Source organism: Pseudophryne corroboree, chromosome 1 (assembly GCF_028390025.1).
Source record: "Pseudophryne corroboree isolate aPseCor3 chromosome 1, aPseCor3.hap2, whole genome shotgun sequence".
Taxonomy (NCBI): domain Eukaryota; kingdom Metazoa; phylum Chordata; class Amphibia; order Anura; family Myobatrachidae; genus Pseudophryne; species Pseudophryne corroboree.
Genome location: NC_086444.1, coordinates 994,690,073 through 994,708,192, shown reverse-complemented (window position 1 = coordinate 994,708,192; position 18,120 = coordinate 994,690,073). Strand labels below are relative to the sequence as shown.

The 18,120-nt window shown below is 45.6% G+C and overlaps 1 protein-coding gene and 1 pseudogene across 1 annotated transcript in view; one reads left to right on the top strand and one right to left on the bottom strand.

Annotated features, from left to right (window-relative positions):
- The window catches only part of OTUD4 (OTU deubiquitinase 4), a 109,296-nt gene that overhangs the window by 73,633 nt on the left and 17,543 nt on the right, over positions 1-18,120 (bottom strand). The window contains exon 4 of the mRNA XM_063920605.1: positions 16,496-16,542. Coding sequence (XP_063776675.1) covers positions 16,496-16,542 — 47 coding nt within the window. The remainder of the gene's footprint in view (positions 1-16,495; positions 16,543-18,120) is intronic.
- On the top strand, positions 9,151-9,269 carry LOC134933860 (5S ribosomal RNA; annotated as a pseudogene).

The window sequence follows — 18,120 nt, the reverse complement described above, 5'->3', positions numbered from 1 at the left end:
TCATCCAGACAGATGTCATGTATCTTCCGTAAGAGGTCTGAAGTATCTCTTAGGTAAGAGGGTAGGGTCATTACATGATCTCTGAGGTGTAAGTCTAGAAACTTACTGGGTGTTACCAAAAGTCCCCCCATTGCCCGATACAATAGGTTTACCGGGTGGTTTGTTGATATTTTTGTGTATTTTTGGTAGTAAGTAAAACGTGGGAACTCTGGGATTGGAGACTGTAAGATATTTGGTATCTTGTTGTGTGAGGATTCCAAGGGCGGATGCTTCGTTGATCAAATGCATATATTGCTTGTGGAAACGTACTGTTGGGTTGAGTGGTAGTTTCAGGTAACAAGATGTATCCAGAAGTTGTCTCCGCGCTTCTTCCTCGTACATCGTGATAGGCCATAATACGATATTACCCCCCTTGTCGGAGGGTTTGATGATGATGTCAGTCCACGATCTTATCTCTTTTAATGCTGGTCTTTCTCTAAATTTGAGTTTCTTGGTTAGGCATCTCCGTTTTGATTTAGTTTGGATCTCATCAAATTCCCTAGATACCAGGTCTTGGAAGACCCTGATCTCTGGGCTATTGGTGTCAGGGGGAAAAAAGGTGGACTTCAATTTACAAGAGGGTCTGGTCTTATGCATAGGCGGCATATCAATTGATGATTCCCTGTGAAGTTCTTCCAACATTTGAATGGCTGATAGATCCTGCTCAGTTAAGGATGGATTGGGTGCCATGGGTGTATTAGGGTCTTCCAAGGAGAGCGATATAGTCGTAGGTCCCGTATTGGTGGGGAAGGGGATGTCGGTCATTTCATTGGAAGATGATTTAGCAAAGAATTTTTTCAACAATAGTTTTCGACCGAAGAGTCTCAAATCCTTTTGCAATGCAAACCTGTTGATTGGTAGTGTAGGTGAGAAGGACAAACCCTTGCTCACGACCTCCAACTTGTCCTCAGTAAGGATTTTAGTGCTGAGATTAAGGATTTGTAGTTTGTCTGTAATTCACGCTTCCTGGTCTGACGTACGGGATACTGGGAGGTCCTTGGGGGATCCCATTCGCGTTTGTTTCTGTCTGAGTTTCGTCCCCCCTCGATACTTGCTTCTTCCTCTGGGACGTTGGCCTCTCCCTAAAACAGGATCATCGCTGGTGTTACGTCTAGACAATTGTGCGCCTCCTTCTAGGTGTTCTGCGGACGAGTCTTCACTATAAGAGGATTCTATTTCAGAAGAACTTATTTCCTCTCTGATTAATCCCCCTCTGACCCGTGGGGTTTGCGAATTCCACCTGAATATGTTTCCTTGGGAGAAATCAGTTTTGTCTCTCAAGAATTTGTTACGTTTCCTTTCTATAATGTTGGTCTCGTAGATGTCTAATTCCTTCTTGTATTTGTCAAAGGTATTTTGAAAGGTTGTATCCTTCTCCCAAGTTTCCAGGTTAATGCCCAGTTCTTCAATACTCTTTTCAACTTGGTCTAGGACCAAGTTGTCGTGTTTAATGAGTATCAGAGTTAGTTAATGGGAACATTTCAATAAGGTGGCTTCCCATTCCGCCTTGAGATTCTCAGTGGCCAAGGGAGAAGGATACAACCTTTCAAAATACCTTTGACAAATACAAGAAGGAATTAGACATCTACGAGACCAACATTATAGAAAGGAAACGTAACAAATTCTTGAGAGACAAAACTGATTTCTCCCAAGGAAACATATTCAGGTGGAATTTGCAAACCCCACGGGTCAGAGGGGGATTAATCAGAGAGGAAATAAGTTCTTCTGAAATAGAATCCTCTTATAGTGAAGACTCGTCCGCAGAACACCTAGAAGGAGGCGCACAATTGTCTAGACGTAACACCAGCGATGATCCTTTTTTAGGGAGAGGCCAACGTCCCAGAGGAAGAAGCAAGTATCGGTGAAGCCAAGAAGAGGGGGAACGAAACTCAGACAGAAACAAACGCGAATGGGATCCCCCAAGGACCTCCCAATATCCCGTACGTCAGACCAGGAAGCGATAATTACAGACAAACTACAAATCCTTCATCTCAGCACTAGAATCCTTACTGAGAACCAGTTGGAGGTCCTGAGCAAGGGTTTGTCCTTCTCAACTACACTACCAATCAACAGGTTTGCATGGGAAAAGGATTTGAGACTCTTCGGTCGAAAACTATTGTTGAAAAAATTCTTTGCTAAATCATCTTCCAATGAAATGATCGACATCCCCTTCCCCACCAATACGGGACCTACGACTATATCACTCTCCTTGGAAGACCCTAATACACCCATGGCACCCAATCCATCCTTAACTGAGCAGGATCTATCAGCCATTCAAATGTTTGAAGAACTTCACAGGGAATCATCAATTGACATGCCGCCTATGCATAAGACCAGACCCTCTTGTAAATTGAAGTCCACCTTTTTTTCCCCTGACACCAATAGCCCAGAGATCAGGGTCTTCCAAGACCTGGTATCTAGGGAATTTGATGAGATCCAAACTAACTCAAAAAGGAGATGCCTAACCAAGAATCTCACATTTAGAGAAAGACAAGCATTAAAAGAGATAAGATCGTGGACTGACATCATCAAACCCTCCGACAAGGGAGGCCTATCACGATGTACGAGGATAGAGTTCACTCTAGGTGTCTTTCACAGGGCGCTGCGCCCTGCCCCTTTTTTAGACACCTGAATGCCGCCCTGCCCATTTGTGTGCGCCCTCCCGCCCCGCACTTTGCTGCCCGCCGGACCCCGCCAAGCCACCGGACACATTACTGCAGTAATCCAGTGTGCTTAATCACAGTCACACTGTCTCCCTGCATGAGAGACAGAGACCTCCGCGGCCCGCCCCGTCTGTCCCGCCCACCTCGTCCGTCCCGCCCGCCCACCTCGTCCGTCCTTAGTTGTCAGCCGCCGCATCTCCCCTCCTCTGCGAGAGACAGGAGGGCTGGGTTTGCCTCTCCCGCCGAGGCAAACCCAGCCCTCCCTCCTCTCTGTGTGCATGGCCAGACACCCGCGGGCAGCCCCCATCTCCCACCAGCCAGTGCCACTGGCCAGCGTACCCATCTACCGGAGTGTGACCCTCAGCTGCCAGAGTGTGAGTAAGTAGATACACACAAAGTAATGAACATGTATTTTAATGCATTGCCATATCCTGCCCCCACCCCCTGCATGTGACCCCATTTACCCCCAGCCTTTGTGTGTGGCACACTTTACCCCCCTCACCCTGGTTTGTGCGCCCCCCCCCCCCCGTGTGTGTGACACCTTGTGCCCTCCTGCCCCCCCCAACCCCCTGTGTGTGGCCCCACTACCCCTTGTCTTATGTGTGTGCGGAACCATCTACCCCCCCCCCCCCCCTCCTCCTCCAATGTGTCTCAGTGCTTTCTACCTGGTGCAATGTTTCTCGGTGCTCTCTACCTGGTGCAATGTTTCTCGGTGCTCTCTACCTGGTGCAATGTTTCTCGGTGCTCTCTACCTGGTGCAATGTTTCTCGGTGCTCTCTACCTGGTGCAATGTTTCTCGGTGCTCTCTACCTGGTGCAATGTTTCTCGGTGCTCTCTACCTGGTGCAATGTTTCTCGGTGCTCTCTACCTGGTGCAATGTTTCTCGGTGCTCTCTACCTGGTGCAATGTTTCTCGGTGCTCTCTACCTGGTGCAATGTTTCTCAGTGCTCTCTACCTGGTGCAATGTTTCTCGGTGCTCTCTACCTGGTGCAATGTTTCTCAGTGCTCTCTACCTGGTGCAATGTTTCTCGGTGCTCTCTACCTGGTGCAGTGTGTCTCAGTGCTCTCTACCTGGTGCAGTGTGTCTCAGTGCTCTCTACCTGGTGCAGTGTGTCTCAGTGCTCTCTACCTGGTGCAGTGTGTCTCAGTGCTCTCTACCTGGCGCAATGTGTATAACGTGCTCTGCCTGGCGCAAAGTGTAGAATGTGCTCTGCCTGGCGCAATATGTATAACGTGCTCTACCTGTCGCAGTGTGTATAGGAGGTTCTACCTGGTGCAGTGTGTATTAGCTGCACTATTGTGTGGTGTAATGTGAATTGCCACTATTATGTGGCCATGCCCCTAACCCCACGAAAAACAACGCCCCTAAATTTTCGCCTTTGGCGCGCACTGCCCATTCTTTATCATGTGGGAATGGGAGGACCAAGCATTATAGTATGTACCTAATTTTGCCCTTCTAATTGAAAAATGTGCCCTCCCGAACGAAAAATGTGCCCTCCCGAATGAAAAATGTGCCCTACCCGTGATCAGCACCCTGCCCTAAAAAATTCCTAGAGTGAACACTACGAGGAAGAAGCGCGGAGACAACTTCTGGATACATCTTGTTACCTGAAACTACCACTCAACCCAACAGTACGTTTCCACAAGCAATATATGCATTTGATCAACGAAGCATCCGCCCTTGGAATCATCACACAACAAGAGACCAAATATCTTACAGTCTCCAATCCCAGAGTTCCCACGTTTTACTTACTACCAAAAATACACAAAAATATCAACAAACCACCTGGTAGACCTATTGTCTCAGGCAATGGGGGACTTTTGGAAACACCCAGTAAGTTTCTAGACTTACACCTCAGAAACCATGTAATGACCCTACCCTCTTACCTAAGAGATACTTCAGACGTCTTACGGAAGATACATGACATCTGTCTGGATGAGGATTGCATCTTGGTTACTCTTGATGTAGAGGCACTGTATAGTAGCATCTCACATCAACAAGGGGTACAAGCCACCAAATTCTTTCTGGACATGGAAGAAAAAAATCAGTTCAATGACTTTCTCTGTGAGCTGTTAAGCTTTGTACTGAACACCAACTTTTTCACATTTGGTGTCCAGTTCTTTCAACAAATCCGGGGAACAGCCATGGGGAACAGCCTGTGCCCCCACGTATGCTAATTTGTTTCTTGGCTGGTGGGAACAAACAATTGTATTCAGTGATGCCAACCAGCAATATACACAACACATCATGAACTGGCTAAGATTCATTGATGATATCTTTGTGATCTGGGATAGTGATGAAAAAATGCTGTTGGACTTTATAACTATCCTTAATACTAACAACTTGAACATCTTTCTAAACCCATACAATAAGTAAACAGAAAATATCCTTTCTGGACCTGAACATCTACAAAACAACCAATGGAACCTTGGCCACAGAGCTCTTTTACAAGGACACTGCTATAAAACAGTATTCTATACCAGACAAGCTCGCATTTTCCGCCAACCATTGAAAACATCCCCAATTCCTTTGTCTAAGGCGAAACTGTACGGAAGACACGGTATATAAACAAAAAAGCTGTGAGCTGATGTCACGACTACAAGCCAGAGGCTATAGCAAACGTTCCCTAAAGAGAGCTCAACACTCTGTCTTCAAAACTAAAAGGGAATCCCTGATCTTCCAAGACAAACCGAAAAATACAATTGAAGATTCCAAGATCAGGTTTATAGGCACCTTCTGTCCCGAATGGCGCCTATTAAAAGACGCGATTCAAAAACACTTACCGGTTCTCCATCTAGACTCAGAATTATCACCTCTTCTAGATTCTACTCTACAAATTAGTTGGAGAAGATCCAACAACATTAAGGATGTACTCGTTCAGAGCCATTTCTCACGTGAATCGGTCAAATCTAGAAACATAACGGGATCCTACCCATGCGGACAATGTAAAGCCTGCCCACAGATTCAAATTACTGACAGAGTGAAGGACAGACTGGGACAAGATATCCCCATACGACATTACTTCAATTGTGACACACAAGGAGTGGTCTACTGTTTAACTTGCAGTTGCAATCAACGGTACGTGGGCATGACTACAAGGAAGTTTAAAACCAGAATCCTTGAACATATGGGGTCCATCAGAAATGCAACATTAGATGTGTCAAATGGCAAAAAGCTGACATTAGTAGCCAGGCACTACCATGCTCAACACCAAGACTCACCATGTGAAATGCGCGCCTTTGGACTCGACAGAGTCCATTTAGGCGTACGCGGGGGTGATCTTAGCAAAGAACTTTGTAAAACAGAAAGTGAATGGACCTTCAAGTTGGGAGGCCTTAATGAATATATCAATTACAGCGTGTTTCTGTAACCCATTAATATCTCCCTCTTTGGCCAATAGTATACTGAGATCACTCTACTAAAATTCAGTCATATACTTTTGTTTAAATATTCCGCTTCTCTTTCCCCACATAGCAGTCCTGTAGCCACAATGTCCAGTTTACTCTACTATAAATATACTTTTGTTTCAATACTCCGCTTCTCTTTCCCCGCACAGCAGTCCGGCAGCTACAGTGTCCAGTTCACATCAATATTTCCCTCAAATTAGTGTGTCACCCTCCTTACTCAGTTCCCTAGTCCCTATCTTCATATCACACATCTCACATGGAACCCATGCGCACACACCATCCCGTTACACCAACTTTGGCTTCACCCTCATCCAGATCCACTGTATATTTACACTCCTGATGGACTCACTCTTGTTTCTCCCATTTCATCACATTCAGCCCATCTTATTCATATTCCACTCTATTTTTAGATGCACTTCGTTCATTACATCCAGCCCCACTTCATTCACATCATACCCAACTCTTCTTCTTTCCTTAATCATTTTCCACAAAGCTCTTCTTCACACCGCATAGTCACACCATTACACTCCCGACACACCTGTATAACCCCTATCCACATTGATCACCCCTGATGCCGGTATTCATATAATCAAATATATTACTATTCATTTTTTAACCAATTTGGCATCAGCATCAAAACACATAGGATATTGATACCCAATTTCTTAAATCAATTGTCTGCTAACCCATCGTTCTCCATCACATATTACATTTATTTCTCGTACCAATTCTCACAACTCACTAAAGCCTTTCATTATAACATCACATTACGCATCTATGTCAGCTAACTGACTACTATCTTTCTGTCCTAATTTGTCCTTTCCAACCATACAAAAAAACACTTGTATGAATTGGTCTATATTTTTTTATCAATCCACCCTTCCATATCTCCTTAATACTTCTTTTCTTTCGCCCCCCTTTTCTCTTCCTTTTTGTTTTGCACACTTAAAAGGCCTTCTTCATATTTCTTCACATTACTTGCATCATACAGTTTTCGGTAGCTGCACTGAGAATTGTCCTTCTGCCACCAATTGCAACAATTTTAACTCTTGTACAGCTCAACTTACACTTAGGGCCCTAGTAACTATCTTTCTCTCTATTCTCTTCTTTCATAGCCTATTTAGGTTAAAGAAACTTTCCATTCCCTTTTCCCCTTTTTGATTTGTCACCTATTAAAAGAAGTGTAACCCATTATCGCCCAGCTCATACTCACGGTTAAAAACAGCAATTCCCTTTCCTTACATAGTTCTCGTTATAATTGTTACCTTATCTGCCCGAGATTAAAAGAAACATTCTTTTCGCTTTTATTTTGTTATCATAAATGTAACCTATGTATAGTTTATATTACACTCACAAGAAACCCCCATCTTTATATTTATATTCATTTAAGGTCATGTGGCCCTCTGTTTGAAATGCGTTCGCAATTCTGTAATTTTTTCTCTTAAAACAATCTTTTTCATATTTCTTTCAGATCGATTATGTGCACATATTAAATTCATAATATGATTGCACAATCATTACTTAATGTTGTCAAAATAATTTGGTCGTTTTTTGGTTTATTTTACCATTGGTTTTAACTATTATCTATATTCTTTACCATGATTAATAGACACTTTTTACTACTTTTTCCCTATCTCTAATATGATGGACTCCGTGCTAAAGTCAGAATATAATTGATTCAGCTGAATGACCACGGCTGTGCAGCAACCTGAATGCGAGGGACCCCCCCCCCCCCCCCCCCCACTGATTGGACACTTGCTGATCTCTACTCTGATAAAAACCCGCAGTTGCCCACCACGCCACAGGAAGTGACCAAGCCCGGCGAACGGGCGAAACGCGTCTTCCGACCCCGGGCTGTCCGGGACCACCCACATCTCCAACTGTCTGCCTTCGCCTGAGCTTCATCAAGGATAACGGCCTCACAACAACTTCTGAACCGGAGGATACGTCCGCTGTGCAGCATCTGATGGTCGGACGAACTTGACCAGTCACGGTACAGCGGCTTTCCAGCACCCTCGAACTAGAGCACACTTATACTGTGTGGCATCTTACGACCCTCCCAGACACAGTCACGGGTAATATCTGTTCTCATTACCCGTGTATTGATATATGAAGCAGTCAGCATAGGTGCATTTTTGGCCGCCTCATGTTAGTATCGGACAATTAAAACAATCACGGATCTGCCTATTAAGGCTGCAGCTGGTGACCGCCAGAAGGGCGTTTGTATTACTGACACCCATTATCACTATTATGATTGTTTGTCAACAGTATTCCAATACCCAGTTACTATAGTTGGTTTAATTATAGTGTTATTATCTTGTGACCGCAGTTCCTTATTGGGAGAGGATAATTGTCATTTTTGTCACATAAGACTTGCTCAACGGTGTGTATGCATATATATATATGTACTCTATGACCAGTATATTTATTCTGGCCACAGTATTGTTTTTCTTTTCCTGCTTATACAGTGGGGGTGTATTTACAGCTCCCCTTACAGTCGCAGTCTTTTATTAGGAGAGGAGAACTACTACTGCTATATATTTCTTTGAAATTTGCTACCCCCCTTTAATTTAATAATTTATTAGTACATCCCTCTCGTAGATTACCATTGGATATCCATATCTTACCAAATATATTGTGCATAAATGTTTATTCATTTGCAAAAAACCTGTACATTTGGAAGCTTATGAGGTCCTCAATCCTCCTCCTATTTACGATTATTTGGTACCTGTATCTGACATCCTCATCACCCGATACCTACATCTGATTATCATTTTGTACACAGATTTCAATTTACATGTAGAGACCTTCAAAATTGAATGCTCCCTTGTACAAAATCTTACAGCCCACCTGTCTCTGTTCTTCTCACTTTCACTATCTTTCGGGACTCTCACCATTGATTCAGGGTTCTCCCTGTCTAACGATGGCAGCAGATCCCCCTTTTTAGCTCTCCTCCCAGGACCCTATACTATCTCTCATCACCCAAGAATATTCGTGAACTCTCATCAGTGATTCTAGAGCACAAGATTATTGGTACCTTTTCTACTATCATACCACACTGGAAACGCCCGAACCCATCCGATCTTGGAAGCTAATCAGTGTTGGGCTGAGTCAGTACTCAAGTAGGAGACTTTTGAGGAATACTCGGTGTAGTAGAAATTTTCGGCCGTTCATGCTCTATGTCTAACGCTGACAGCAGATTCATCTTTTGTATCAAATTCTCCTCTTTTCCTCTCCTCCAAGACAATCAGCAGGTTCAATCTGATATATAATTTTTTGATAGCTGCACTGAGAATTGTCCCTTCTGCCACTAATTGCAACAATTGTAACTCTTGTACAGCTCATATCATATCCCTCTCCCGCAGGCAGATCTTGCAGTTAAATTTGTGAATTTACTGTTTATTGTAGATTTGATTCAGCCTAGACAGCTCACAATTATTATCCAATATATATTAGCATTATTGACTTATTCTGTGTGTTTTTTCTTCTTTTCAATCATGTATCCAACTACTTTATGTTTTATCTTATGACACGAATAAAAAGTCAATGATTTTTTTTAACTATCTTATTCTCAATACTTTAAAATCATTTAAGAGTGCACCCACAAAAGAGTCTTCTTTTCTCCTTTGTTGCCAGACGTTTCATTACTGACTCAGGGTGCACCACCAAATATAACATTGATTGGAAAAGATTGCCTTTTCCCACTTTATTATTGTTTCTTGGTAATTACAATATCCAGTTTATACTTTGATATCCTCCTGTGCGGTATACCCCCTATATGCAAATGCTGGATAGAGAACCTGATCCAGCGAGAAATCGTCTGCTTAGAAGCAGGACACCCAATCTTATTGGGAGCATATAGGACAAACAGAGAGTCCGATTTTCTGTGACGAGAAGTTGTCTTCACATAAATCTTCAAAGCCCTCACAACATCCAAGGACTTTGAGATAATTGAGGAGTCCGTAGACACTGGCACCACAATAGGTTGGTTGATATAAAAAGCAGACCCAACCTTAGGAAGAAACTGCTGACGCGTCCGGAGCTCAGCTCTATCTTCATGGAAAATTAAGTATGGGCTCTTGTAAGACAAAGCCCCCAGTTCAGACACACGCCTAGCAGATGCCAATGCCATCAGTGTGACCACCTTCCAAGTGAGAAACTTGACCTCAACCTCTTGTAGAAGCTCGAACCAATCTGATTGCAGGAACTGCAACACCACGTTAAGATCCCAAGTTACCGTAGGAGGCACAAAGGGAAGCTGGATGTGCAGGACCCCTTTCAAGAAAGTCTGAACCTCAGGGAGGGAAGCCAATTGTTTCTGGAAGAATACGGACAAGGCCGAAATCTGGACCTTTATGGAGCCCAAACGCAGGCCCACATCCACACCTGCTTGCAGGAAGAGGAGAAACCGCCCAAGTTGAAACTCCACCGTAGGAAACTTCTTGGATTCACACCAAGACACATACTTTTTCCAAATGCGATGGTAATGTTTAGACGTTACTCCTTTCCTAGCCTGGATCAAAGTAGGAATAACCTTGTTCAGAATGGCTTTCCGAGCTAAGACCAGGCGTTCAACCTCCATGCCATCAAACGTAGCCGCGGTAAGTCTTGATAAGCGAACGGCCCCTGTTGTAGAAGGTCCTCTCTAAGAGGAAGAGGCCTCGGATCTTCCAGCAGTAACTCCAGAAGATCCGCGTACCAAGCTCGCCTTGGCCAGTCTGGAGCAATGAGAATCGCTTGAACTCTTGTTCTTTTTATAAGTTTTAGAATCTTTGGGATGAGTGGAAGTGGAGGAAACACATATACCGACTGGAAGATCCACGGAGTTACCAGTGCGTCCACCGCCACTGCCTGAGGTTCTCTTGACCTGGACCAGTACCTGCGAAGCTTCTTGTTGAGGCGGGAGGCCATCATGTCTATTTGAGGGACGCCCCAAAGACTTGTCACCTCCGCAAACACCTCGGGGTGGAGTCCCCTTTCTCCTGGATGGAGATCGTGCCTGCTGAGGAAGTCCGCTTCCCAGTTGTCCACTCCCGGAATGATGATTACTGACAGTGCCATCGTGTGCTTTTCTGCCCAGAGGAGGATCTTTGATACCGCTGCCATGTCAGCTCTGCTCTTCGTTCCACCTTGTCGGTTTATGTAGGCCACCGTCGTTACATTGTCCGACTGCACCTGAATGGCCTTGATCTTGCAGAAGATGTGCCGCTTGTAGAAGGCCGTTGTACACGGCCCTTAGTTCCAGAATGTTTATCGGAAGGATGGAATCCAGACTTGACCACCGTCCTTGGAAGTTTTCCCCTTGGGTGACCGCGCCCCAGCCTCTGAGACTTGCATCCATAGTTAGAAGGATCGAGCTCTGAATCCCAAACTTGCAGCTCTTGAGAACGTGAGGCATATGCGGCCACCAGGGGAGTGAAATCCTGGCTTTTGGCGACAGACAAATTCTCTAATGCATGTGTAGGTGAGATCCCGACCACTTGTCCAGGAGATCCAGTTGGAAGGGCCGTGCATGAAATCTTCCGTACTGTAGAGCCTCGTAGGAGGCCACCATCTTCCCCAGAAGGCGAATGCACTGATGAACAGATACCCGGGCAAGCTTCAAGACCTCCCGGACCATTTTCACCAACGATTTCACTAACGCTTTCTCCAACGGTAGAAATACCCTCTGCACTTCCGTGTCGAGGATCATTCCTAGGAAAGAATCTCCTTGTTGGCTCCAAATGTGACTTTGGAAGATTCAGGATAGGATCTACCCATGATCCTTGAGTAGTCGAGCTGGGAGAACAATGGACTAACAATTTCTCCCTGGACAACGCTTTTATCAGCAGATCGTTCAGATATGGAATTATGTTCACTCCCTGCTTGCGGAGGAGTAGCATCATCTCTGCCATTACCTTGGTGAACACCCTCGGTGCCATGGATAGGCCGAATGGCAGCGCCTGGAACGGATAGGGACAGTCCAACAGAGCAAATATACGAGATACACCTGGTGTGGCGGCCAAATCGGAATGTGAAGGTACGCATCCTTGAGATCCAGTGATACCAGGAATTCCCCCTCCTTCAGACCGGAGATCACCGCCCTCAGAGATTCCATCTTGAACTTGAATTCCCTCAAATAAGGATTTAACGATTTGAGGTTCAATATTGGTCTGACCGAAACGTCCGGTTTCGGTACCACGAATAGGTTGGAGTAAACACCCTTGTTTACCAGATGAGGTGGAACTGGAATAATGACATTTACCTTTTCCAATTTTTGAATGGCTTCCTGCAGGACAGCCCTTTCTGTCAGCAAAGCTGGTAAGCCCGATTTGAAGAATCTGTGAGGTGGGAGTTCTTGAAACTCCAGTGTGTACCCCTGGGATACAATATCTTGCACCCAGGGGTCCAGGCCTGAGGACACCCAGACCTGACTGAAATTTCGCAGACGAGCTCCCACCTGTCCGATCTCCAGGCTGGGAGGTCCACCGTCATGCTGAGGATTTTGAGGAAACAGAAGCCGGCTTCTGTTCCTGGGAACCTGTCGGTGCAGGTTTTCTGGATTTTCCCCGACCACTTCTGAAGAAGGTGGAAGAGGCTTTGGACTGCTTAACCTTTGCGGTCCGAAAGGACTGCATTGTAGACGTAGAAAACGACTTCTTTGCCGTCGGAGTGGCTGAGGGAAGGAAGGTTGACTTACCCGCGGTTGCCGTGGACATCCACGCATCCAAAGCCTCCCCAAATAGAGCTTGACCTGTGAAGGGTAGGTTCTCCACACTCTTCTTGGATTCCGCATCCGCAGACCATTTGCGCAGCCAGAGTCCCCTGCGTGCCGAGACAGCCATGGAAGATATCCGTGCATTCAGATTACCAAGGTCCATCATGGTCTCCACCATGAAACCTGCAGAATCCTGTATGTGACGTAAAAACATTTCAATGTCACTTTTGTCCATAGTATCTAAATCCCCTAGTAACGTGCCTGACCACTTTACTATGGCTTTAGAAATCCATGCACAAACGATAGTGGGCCTTAGTGCCACTCCTGACGCAGTGTATATGGATTTGAACATAGTCTCAATCTTGCGGTCTTGTCGGCTCTTTCAAAGCGGTAGACCCGGGGACAGGTAAAACCACCTTTTTAGACAATCTAGACACAGAAGCATCTACTATAGAGGTGTTTTCCTACTTTTTCCTATCCTCTTCAGGGAAAGGAAAGGCAACAAGAACCCTCTTTGGGAGCTGAAATTTTTTCTCCAGGTTTTCCCAGGAATTCTGAAATAATGCGTTTAATTCCTTAGACAAAGGGAAAGGAGACTTTCTTATGGTCAGTAAAATAAGCCTCCTCGACCTGTTCAGGAACTTTGTCAGCGATGTGTAAAATGTCCCGTATAGCCTCAATCATGAGCTGCACCCCCTTAGCAAGGGAGGCCTTCCCCCTTAGTATATCCCCATCACCGTCCCCTTTATCAGAGTCGGTATCCATGTCGACTTGCATTATTTGGGCAAGAGCACAATTTTGGGGATTTAGAGGAGGTAGTGTCAGTTGAATACGACAAAACCTCTACAGATTGTTTTATGTCAGACACAGTTTCCCCCAAGTACCTTCAGAGAGACACAGAGTTCAGGAGCCAGCACACACAGCGCCCAGTAGGCAGTTATAATAATAAAAGCCTGGCGCTGACTGAGAAACCTTAATAGATTACTCAATTTATGTTGTAAATAAAACACTCTTCTTCCCTTCTACACCCCCTGGTACCGTACAGGATAGCTGGAGTGATGTGGAGGGTCAGCGCTCCCTGTCAGCTTGTCTGTGTTTGATCTGCAGGGAGAAAATGGCGCTGAAGAGTGCTGGATCTGCTCTGAGGAGAAACTCCGCCCCCTTGTAATGTCACGTCTTCTCGCACTTTTAAATCTTTATACTGGCCTGAGGTAATAAACCCTGGCAGTAGACAGAGTCCCTGAAAGCTAGTGACCAGTTTGTAGGATATAGCGCTGGCCCAGGGCGCCCCTCACAGCGCCGCACTGTCTGCCTCTGAGCCTTCTGGAGCGCAGCGCTCCTACTCTGATGCCGCCATTCTCAATGGCTTCCAACTTGTCGGGTCACCGGTGACCTACTCACCACCACAATCTTCAGGCTCTGTTAGGGGGTGGTGGCATGCTGCGGCTTACTTTTACAATAAATATCTCCAAGAAGCAGATCTATACATAAGCCTCCAGCTGTCACACTACTAGCCAATACACCATGTGATACAAAAAGCCTGGCGCGAGTGAGCCACCAGGTCCCTTTTGACTCTGCTAACACTGGATGTCTTTTTTTCTTTAAAAATTCAATCTTAGTCGCAATGTGATGTGACTACGACGCACCAGAAGATTGCACTGATTAATTTGATACACACTTATGTGTGTGTGTGACTGAGTATGTATATGAAGTACAATAGACCAGCCATGGAAAAAAAGCTGCAGCTGCTGCATAGTAACACTTCATATACAGGGGGAGATTCAAATGTTTGAAAAGTCAGTTGGGAGTCTGTTTTTTCCTATCTAATAGACAGGAAAAAACAAACACCCAACCGACTTTTCAGACATTTGAATTTCCCCCACAGAGTCAGACTCGGGGGTCTATTTACTAGGCCTTGAATGGAGAGAAAGTGGACGGAGATTAAGTACCAGCCAATCAGCTCCTAACTGCCATATCACAGGCTTGGTTTAAAAAATGAGTTAGGAGCTGGTTGGCTGGTACTTCATCTCTGTCCACTTTATCTCCATCCAAGACTTAGGGGTATATTCAATAAGAGTCGGATCCAGTCCGACATGCAGTTGTCGGAATGGATCAGACAACCCCTATTCAATGGACGGCCAAATCCGACTGTCGGATTTGGCCGTACACAGGGTCCTGTCGGGCCGCTGCTAAGAGCGGCTGCAGCAGCGGCCAGGGGAGCAGAGATCGGCAGCCGTGAGCGGGAGGGGCTGGCTGCGGGGGACATGTGTGGAGCGGCGGGGGGAGGCGCTGCTGGAACAGAGGAACTGCGGGCGGCGTGGGAAGCAGAGATTGGCGTCCGGCGGGGGGGGGGGGGCTGGCAGCGGGGGACATGTGTGGAGTGGCGGGGGGAAGCGCTGCAGGGAGAGAGGTGGATGGCCGGGGAAGGCCAGGCACCTCTCTCCCTGCAGCGCCTCCGCCCGCCACAGACATGTCCGCCGCAGCCAGCTCCCCCCGCTGGCCACAAATCTTAGCTCCCCAGACGCCCGCAGCACCGCTCCTCTCCTCACCTCAATCCGACTTGTTTTCAAGTCGGATTGAGTTTGTCGGAAAGGGGGCCCCATTTCCGACAGAAGCACGTGGATCGGCGTCTATTCCGCCGATCCACGTGTTTTCCAGCAAGTCGGGAATTCCCGACTTGTTGGAAAAAAATCAGCCCCTACTGAATAGGTCGGAACACCTTCCGACCTATTTCTGTCGGAAGCTGTCATCTTTCTGACAAGACAGCAGCTTCCGACAGTTATTGAATACACACCTTAGGGTGACATGTACTAAGCAGTGATAAAAGTGGAGAAGTGAGCCAGTGGAGAAGTTGCCCATGGCAACCAATCAGCTGCTCTGTGTAATTTTATAGTATGCAAATTATAAATGTATCTTCAATACTGACTGGCTGCCATGGGCAACTTCTTCACTGGCTCCCTTCTCCACTCTCTTCACTGCTTAGTACATCTCCACTTTAGTAAGTAGACCCCTCAGTCACATACATTATAACAGTGTTGCATATTAAATAAAACAGCACAACTGTGTCCTAGTCGCATTGCATTGTGACTGAATGCATTTTCAGATTACAATGACACTAGCGGTGTCGCAGAGGACCTGGCATGCTGTGAGGGGTTGTTTGGTACGACTGCAACTACAGTGTGGAGGACACATCTGCACTAAGCAAACTGGTCATTATTCCCAGCCAAAGGGAATTACAGCATGGGTATTACTGAGTGTTTCGTTCTCTGTATCAGCAAGTCTGAGAAATTTCCATTTACTAAATATAGACAGAGATAACAGCTAACAGTGAATGGTTCTAGTCAGAAGGTTGGGACGAGAACGACAAAAAAATAATAATAATTACTCTGCAGCTTGTGGTGCTCAGTCTAACTACAAATTTTACAATACAGCATGCTGGGACTTGTAGTCCACATGCCTGTTTTTACTTCTGGGAATATAGGTATATGTGTCCAGGCACTGTAAGCAATGTATGGCAATATATTAAAACCAAAAGCATTTAGAGAGGTCATCTTGCTGCAACAGAAAGGTCACCGAAAATACACTAATACACATGGACATCACCTGCTTGGAAGTAAAGCGTGTCGTTACGCTAGTTTTCTTTGCATATGGGAATAAAAAATAAAAAAAAGACAGACTGATTCCTTACTTGAACATCAACGAAAGTGCACTTATTTCCACTTGACCAACCCATTCCTGCAGGAAAAAAAAAAAAAAAGAGCTTGCTTTAAACTCATGACAGGCACTGTGAGTAACACACAGATGTCCCTGATCAGCCAAGCATCACACATGCAGGAAACATTTGCAAAGGACACAATACAAGCAGACAATATGCTCTTTCCGTGGCAGTAATCGCAGACAGGTTTAGATAATGACCGTCGCCTCTCTACCGCCCTGGTCACTGCTTCCCATCCACGAGTTCAGGATTTTGCCCGTGCTGCACCCCTTCAGTGGAACGCACTCCCCCGCTCCATTAGACTCTCCCCGACCTTGCAAAGCTTCAAACGGGCACTAAAAACCCACCTATTCATCAAAGCATACCCTCCCGATGCATAACTCAGTCCTGAAGCCGCGCCTCCACCCCCCTGCCTCATGCCGTGAACATCTCAGCTTTGCTTGCATACTGCCATCAGGCTACCTCCCAGTTGCCTGCACCTCTTGTCATCTGTCTGTCGCCCCTCCCCATTAGATTGTTAGCTCTTCAGAGCAGGGCCCTCTTTCCTCTTGTTATCTAAGCCCTCGTCTCAACACATTTCACTCACAGCTCTCCCCTACTCAACGACCATCTTTATCCTGCTAGTAAAGGCTCATCTCCATCTATGGCCACCAGCCTCTAGTAGTACGATGATCACTCCTTCGATACTTACATCTTAGCTGTATTATGTCTTGAGAATGTGTCGTGCTCTGTTACCTGTACTCTATTTCTGTTATTTATTTACTGTAATGCAAGGTTTTGTCCCCTGTACTGTCCTTTGTACGGCGCTGCGAAACACATGTGGCACCTTATAAATAAAATGTAATAATAATAATAATAATAATAATAATAATAATATATCCCCAAAATAGCCCAGAATAGAAGGCTTTTGTTTTTAATCCTACTAATTCTAACAAAATTATTATAAATCGATATTGTTAGTTACAAGCGCAGCAAATAGTCCCTCGTGCAGCTTGATGCTTTCTGCATAACAATGGTCTACTGCCAATACATTTTACGTATTTAGGCTACATAAATGAAACCTAGCTATTCAATATTCATGAGCACATCCTATGCATCCCACCAGTCATTACATGTATATCGTCGTTTGCTTGAATATTTCAGCAAAGGACAGCTCTCCTGATGAAAGCTGTCCTTAGCAGTGTGGGGACTTCTGGGCTTAGAACCCGCGAGTCTGCGCCTGCATATGCGACGTATGAAACACGTGCTACAGGGGGTGCAGGGAGGGATCAGAGTGGAACCATTTTAGTGGGAAAGACGGCAAGAAGCCATTAGGCTTCTATAGGGTAATGCCATATAAAGAGGGCGTTACCCACTGCTTCCAAGTCCAGAGCACATGCGGTAAGCAACAAACCTCTGAAAAGCCTCTGAGCCACTGGCCATCTCACCCTGGGCTATGGGCACTGTGCTCATTATGTGACCTGGCTCTTTCTGTCCTGCTTTCTGCAACATGCCATAGTATATAAATCCCGGTCAGAATAGCCTACCAGCATATCCCAAGCACCAATACCAGTGCTGTACCTGTTCGGCACGGTTTGCACAGTTTCATCACTACTGAT